We start from the raw sequence: 7,072 nt of genomic DNA on the forward strand, positions 1-7,072 counted from the left end.
CCGCCATACAGTACCTGCGTAATTATGGAACGAAATAACAGGTATAACAGGCACTGCGTAATAACAACGGAAAACGCGTAAAATAAAACACATGCGTAGACCAGGAATTGCGTAAAAATCACAAGGGAAGCACGATACCGGAGCTGCAATACAATCACTAAAATAACAGTGGAACAGGGGTTAATAAGAACAGAACACATAACACAGAACAGTAGGACACATAACTGAACACAGAACTTGCTTGCCAAAATAACAGAGTGTCACTGAACAGGTTAATAAGAGGGAAAAGAACGTACTATAACACTACAATTACATCGAAGTGAAGGAACATTACATAAATCATGGTAACTGCAGACTACGGTGAATGAGGCAGCAGAGGTCGGAATGATGGAGGAAGGAAAGGCGGAGGAGGAGGAGAGATGAAGGAGAGGAGGAAGGAAAGACGGAGGAGGAGGAGAGATGAAGGAGAGGAGGAAGGAAAGACGGAGGAGGAGGAGAGATGAAGGAGAGGAGGAAGGAAAGACGAAGGAAAGGAGAGAAAGATGATGGTGAGGAGCAAGGAAAGACAAAGAAGGAGGAAGGAAAGGCAAAGGAGACGAAGGAAACATGAAGAAGAGGAGGAAGAAAAGACGAAGGAGGAAGAAGGAAAGGAATAGAAGAGGAGGAGGGAAAGATGAAGGAGAGGAGGAAGGAAAGATGATGTAGGGCAGGAACGAAAGATGACGGAGAGGAAGGAAAGATGACAGAGAGGAGGAAAGAAAGACAAAGGAATGGAAGGGAAGGTGAAGGAGAGGAAGAAGGAAAAACAAAGGAAAGGAGGGAAAGATGTGGGAGGAGAGGAAGGAAAAATAAAGGAGAGGAGGAAGGAAAATAAAGGAGAGGAGGAAGGAAAATAAAGGAGAGGAGGAAGGAAAATAAAGGAGAGGAGGAAGGAAAATAAAGGAGAGGAGGAAGGAAAATAAAGGAGAGGAGGAAGGAAAATAAAGGAGAGGAGGAAGGAAAATAAAGGAGAGGAGGAAGGAAAATAAAGGAGAGGAGGAAGGAAAATAAAGGAGGAGGAGGAAGGAAAAATAAAGGAGAGGAGGAAGGAAAATAAAGGAGGAGGAGGAAGGAAAATAAAGGAGAGGAGGAAGGAAAATAAAGGAGAGGAGGAAGGAAAATAAAGGAGAGGAGGAAGGAAAATAAAGGAGAGGAGGAAGGAAAATAAAGGAGGAGGAGGAAGGAAAATAAAGGAGAGGAGGAAGGAAAATAAAGGAGAGGAGGAAGGAAAATAAAGGAGAGGAGGAAGGAAAATAAAGGAGAGGAGGAAGGAAAATAAAGGAGAGGAGGAAGGAAAATAAAGGAAAGGAGGAAGGAAAGAAGAGAGACAGTAGCCCTAATAAAATGGTGAGAAGCAGACAAGAATAAAGGAAGACGAATGAAAACAATACTAAAAATAATATAAAACAAAGTAACGGTGGAGACAGTGGATGAAGATGGCGGAACGGAAAATTGGAGATAACGGTAGAGCGGAGAGGGGGAGGAGAGGGGGAGGGAGAGGAGAGGGGAAGGGAGGAGGGAGAGAAGAAGGAAGTGGAGAGGGGAGAAGAGGGAAATGGAGAGAGAAAAGGGAATTGGAGAGGAGAGGAGAGGGAAGTGGAGAGGGGAGAAGAGGGAAGTGGAGAGGGGAGAAGAGGGAAGTGCAGACGAGAGAAGAGGGAAGTGGAGGGGTGAGAAGAGGGAAGTGGAGAGGGGAGAAGAGGGAAGTGGAGAGAGGAGAAGAGGGAAGTGGAGAGGGGAGAAGAGGGAAGTGGAGAGGGGAGAAGAGGGAAGTGGAGAGGGGAGAAGAGGGAAGTGGAGAGGGGAGAAGAGGGAAATGGAGAGGAGAGTGGGTAGCCGAATGGGAAGGGTGAAGGTTATGAATGGAGAGGGGAAGGGAAAGAGAAGGAGAGAGAACGGAGTCGGGATGGAGTGGGGAGAAGGATGGGTGAATGGGGAGGGGGAGGGAAAGAGGGGAAAGGATGGAGAGAGGGAAGCGGGAAGAAGAAATGAAAGCAAACAGCAAAACAAATGTTGATCCTTTCGTGGCTATTTTATCAGCTAAAGACAAGGATAAAAAGGCAGGGGAGACGGAGAGGAGGGGAGGAAAGGCAAGGACGAAGGGGAGAAGAGGAAAAGACAGGAAGGAAGGAGGAGGGAAAGAAGAGGTGAAAAGCTAGGACATGGAGGAGAGGAAAAGGAAAGGGAAAAAAGAGAAGGAAACAAGGGGAAAGAGGAGGGAGGAGGGGGTAAAATGACATGGAAGGAGGGAAGAGGAAGGGGAAAGGGGAGGGGGAAGGGGGTGGGGGAATGGGGAGGGGGGGAAGGGGGTGGGGTAGGGGTGGTTTCGTAGCTTCGTGAACTTTGCCTCACGGGTCAAACTGTCAGGGTGGAGAGGGCCTTGGGGAGGGGAGGGAAGGGCGGAGGAAAGATGAAGGAAAGGAAGAAGGAAAGATGAAGAAGAGGAAGGAAAAATGAAGAAAAAGAGGAAGGAAAGATGGAAAGGAGGAAGGAAAACGATGGAAAAGAGGAAGGAACGATGAGGGAGAGGAGGAAGGAAAAATGAAGGGGAGGAGGGAGGAAAAATGAAGGGGAGGAGGGAGGAAAAATGAAGGAAAGGAGGAAGTAAAATGAAGGAAAGGAGGAAGGAAAAATGAAGGGGAGGAAGGAGGAAAAATGAAGGAGAGGGAAAAGGAAAAATGAAGGGGAGGAAGGAGGAAAAATGAAGGAGAGGGGAAAGGAAAAATGAAGGAGAGGGGAAAGGAAAAATGAAGGGGAGGAAGGAGGAAAAATGAAGGAGAGGGAAAAGGAAAAATGAAGGGGAGGAGGGAGGAAAAATGAAGGAGAGGGGGAAGGAAAAATGAAGGGGAGGAGGGAGAAAAATTAAAAAGGGGTGAGAGCGAAGGAGGAGGAAGGACGGAATTGGAAGAAAGGCGATGGAGAGGGGAAACAGAAAGACAGGAGGAAGGAATGAGGAAGGAGAGGAAGAAGGAATGATGGAGGAAGGAAAGACGGAGAGGAGGAAGGGAAAGTGAAAGGGAGGAGGAAGAAGAGACGAAGGTGAGAAGGAAGAACAGAGAAGGAAGGAAGAGGAAAGAAAATGGATGAAGGAAGGGAAAGAGAGAGAGAGGAGGAAAGAGAGAAAAAGAGAGGAGGAGCGAGATGGAGGGAGGAGGAAGTAAAGATGGAGGGAGATAAGGAGAAAGAAGGGAAGACGAGGGAAGAGGGAGAGGAAAGGTAGAGGGAAAAAAAAAAACAGAGAGGGTGGAGGGGAAAGATGAACACGAGAGAGAGAGAGAGAGAGAGAGAGTGGGTGGAGTACAAGGGAGAGAGATCAAGAGAGGTGAACATGAGAAAAAAAAAGAAAGAAAAAAAAGTCCAAGGTTTGAGAAGGAAAAAATGGAGGAAACTGAGAGCGAGAGAGAGAGAGAGAGAGAGAGAGAGAGAGAGAGAGTGGAGGAAGGGAAGACAATGATGGAAAACGAGCAACTTTGGCCTGAAGGGAGGAAGGGATGGAGGGAAAGAGGAGGGAGGGAAAGGAGGAGGAGGAGGAGGAAAAGGAGGAGGAGGAGGAAAAGGAGGAGGAGGAGGAAAAGGAGGAGGAGGAGGAAAAGGAGGAGGAAAAGGAGGAGGAGGAGAGTAGAAATATGTGGAGGAAGGATCAGGATGGGAGGGAAAAGGTAGGATGAAGAAAGGAAGGGAGGGAGGAATGAAGGAAGGGATGGAGAGTTGGAGAAGGAGAAGGAAGGAGGGAGAGAGAGAGAGAGAGAGAGAAAAGAACATGAAAGATAACTGCAGTGGGTCAGCTGGTCCATGCGAGACAGATCCTACTAGAATTTGACAAGGATAGTACAAATGCTGGCTCTCCCCCACCCACCAAACCCTCCAGCTAAACCGGCAGGAGAGAGAGAGAGAGAAGGTGAGAGGGCGAGGTACACAACCTTCCCTAATCTTCCCCTTGGGCTACTCCCACCCTCTGGCTCCTCCTTCCTTCCCTCCCTCCTCCATCATATCTTCCTCCCTCCATCCTCTCATTTTCCTTCATATCTTCCTCCTCCCTCCATCTTATTATCCTTCTTCCCTCCCTCTTTCCTTATAACTCCCTCCTCCCTCTTTCTTCCGTCCTCTCCCATCCCTCCATCAAATCTTACTCCTCCCTTCTTTCCCTCCACCATCCTCTCTTCGCATCTTCCATACCGCATCTCTCTCTCTCTCTCTCTCTCTCTCTCCAACTACGAACTTGAACTGATTAAACTTCTCACACTGTGCCCACAAAATCAACAGGACGAAACAGGCAACACTGGTTTAATATCCTGCAAAATATAAACAAATAAACAGATCCATACTGTAGATAGATCAGCCATCGTCCTTTCGGGGGATAGGGAGGGATGTGAGGGATGCTTGTATTGGGCGAGAGAGATGCTAAGTCATATCTGTGCCACCACGCGTAGGCCTCTCTCTCTCTCTCTCTCTCTCTCTCTCTCTCTCTCTCTCTCTCGGTACATCTTAAAACTTTTGTGCCCCTACTTCCAAATTCCCTTAACGAACTCCGCGCCTCTCTCTCTCTCTCTCTCTCTCTCTCTCTCTCTCTCTCTCTCTCTCCCTCCCTCTCACGGTGCTAGGGAGGGACGCCTTCACGTGGTGGCACCCACATAGCGGAGCGGTGGAATTGCCTGGTTATACAAACATCCCTCAGTTCCCTCCCTATCCCCCGAAAGGAAGATGGTGGACTGCAAGACTGGGGCAACTACTACTACTATTACTACTACTATTACAACATCAACTACTTCTACTACTACAGGTACTTTTACTATTACAACACCAACTACTACTACTACTATTATACCTACAACTACGGTACTACTGCTTACATTACTACTACTACTACTATTACAACATCAACTACTACTACTTTTACTATTACAACACCAACTACTACTACTACTACTACTACTATACCAACAACAACTACGGTACTACTACTTACACTACTACTACTACTACTATTACTACTACTACTACTACTATTATTATACCAACAACTACGATACTACCACTTACACTGCTACCACTACTGCTACTACTACTACTACAACTTTCATTTATCTTTCTTACGCTGTCCCTTATCTTTCGTGACCCAAGCCCTCACGAATTCCAATTTTCCTTCGTGACATCTCTCTTTACTAAGCATTTCGTAAAATATATGTATTAAATTAGAGATAGTACGAATTTTTATCATATCTCTCCACTCTTTCGTAATATCATGTTTTCAAATTTTCGTAACATCTGACACTCACGAATTCAGTTTCCCTTCCCCTAACGAACCCAGTATCTTGCTTTAAATATTGACATGTGGAGAGGATGGAGAGTGAGAGACTGACGAGGAGAGTGTATGTGAGGTGGAGGGGGAAAGAGGGAGAGGAAGGCCAAGGATGAGATGGAGGGATGGAGTGGAGATGTATATGAGAGGGGGGTGTGAACTGGGAGCAGGGGGTGTGAACTGGGAGCAGGGGGTGTGAATTGGGAGCAGGGGGTAGTGAAATGACGGGGGACAGGGTGACGTGGAGGCGATTTGTTTGTGGCCACCTCGTATAAGGGATTAAGGCGTCGGGCAATAGATAGAGTAAAAATCTACCATCTTGTGACACAGAGGATTGAATATAGTATCTATATTTTCGTAACTCCTTCGAAATCATCTCAGGCCCTCACGAATGCCACCTTCATTCTGCATCCCATCCTTAAGATTATTTTTCTTTCAACTATAACTATCTTACGAACTTTATTAAGATGTTTATCCTTATCATACTAAATTCGTCTTCAACCTTTCGTGACCTCTTGAAACTCCTCACGAATTTGACCTCTTCTTTTTGCATCTCACAACTTCCTCTTCCTTATCTTTCTTTTACCTAAACTAAAATTATCTTACGAAGTCTCTCAAGATGGCTCAGCTTACCTTACTAAAATATTCAAACTTTCGTAACTTTTATGAAACCACGAATTTTATCTCACCTTTATGCATCTCACATCTTCCTTTTCCTTACTTAAACGAATATTATCTTACGAAGTTTCTTAAGATGTTTATTCCTGTTACTAAAATCTTCAAATTTTCGTGACCTCTATGAAACCCCCACGAACTTAATTTTTTCCTTAACGAATCCCGCATAGCTCCTCACTTAAAATAGTAAAATATATTATCTTCTGCAGCTTCTTAAGATTTCTCCTTACCTTCTTAAAATCTTCAAACTTTCGTAACCCCTTTCAAGTCTCACACGAATTCTATCTTTACAATAAGCATCTAGTATCTAACATTTTTCTCTAAGTAATTCAAGGCAATTTATTCCAAGGATTTGCTTACAAGGCAATTTATTCCTAAGATTTCCTTACGACTGTTTCTCCTCACCTTAGTTACGACGTCGAAATCGTGTCTGGAGGCGATATCTTGAGCAGCTACATCTCCCCCCTCGATCTGCATTGCCCATTCGTGTGTGTAGTGCCCCTCCTCCGCCTTCACCACCACTATCACCATCATCACCACCACACCACTCCACCACACCCCGACTCTGGTCCGACCCCGCTGGCTGCACGACATGCTGGGTGGATGAGGCTTTGTACACATATTTTTTCCCCGATTCTTCCCCCAAAAAACACCCGGGAAAGGAAAAATTATTTTGAACTAGCGCAGGGCACTGTGGGATATGCACGCAGGGGTGATACGGTGCGTCGGTAATTTCCCCCAAGCTTGTGATTTTTCTCAGATCGTCTCCCTGTAGGTTTGTGGCATTGTTGTGGGTAAACTTTGAGGGCACGCGGAGACGGAGCGGAACAACCTCCCACTTTCACAGCCAGATCCACACTGAGCCTGGAGCACACAATTCCCAGCCACTTCATCCCCTGGCGGCAGGGATGCGAACTAATACCTCCCTTCAAACCATTTACCGCCTAAACCCCGGCAATATATTTATAAAACCATCCCTTAACTACCTCCCTACTCCCCGAAAGGAGGACGGTGGACTGCATAAGGGCGAGTAAAGCCTGCAGTCTACTGGGATCACCA

At 46.1% G+C, this 7,072-nt stretch overlaps 1 protein-coding gene across 1 annotated transcript in view; it reads right to left on the reverse strand.

The window, feature by feature from the left end:
• The window catches only part of LOC145398178 (furin-like protease kpc-1), a 200,035-nt gene extending 193,201 nt beyond the window's left edge, over window positions 1-6,834 (reverse strand). The window contains exon 1 of the mRNA XM_080271128.1: window positions 6,419-6,834. Coding sequence (XP_080127254.1) covers window positions 6,419-6,634 — 216 coding nt within the window. The 5' untranslated portion in view covers window positions 6,635-6,834. The remainder of the gene's footprint in view (window positions 1-6,418) is intronic.
• Between the last annotated feature and the right edge of the window lie 238 nt (window positions 6,835-7,072).

The sequence above is a fragment of the Coenobita brevimanus genome, chromosome 44 (assembly GCF_032717465.1).
Source record: "Coenobita brevimanus isolate Jiangsu-jjx chromosome 44, ASM3271746v2, whole genome shotgun sequence".
NCBI lineage: Eukaryota > Metazoa > Arthropoda > Malacostraca > Decapoda > Coenobitidae > Coenobita > Coenobita brevimanus.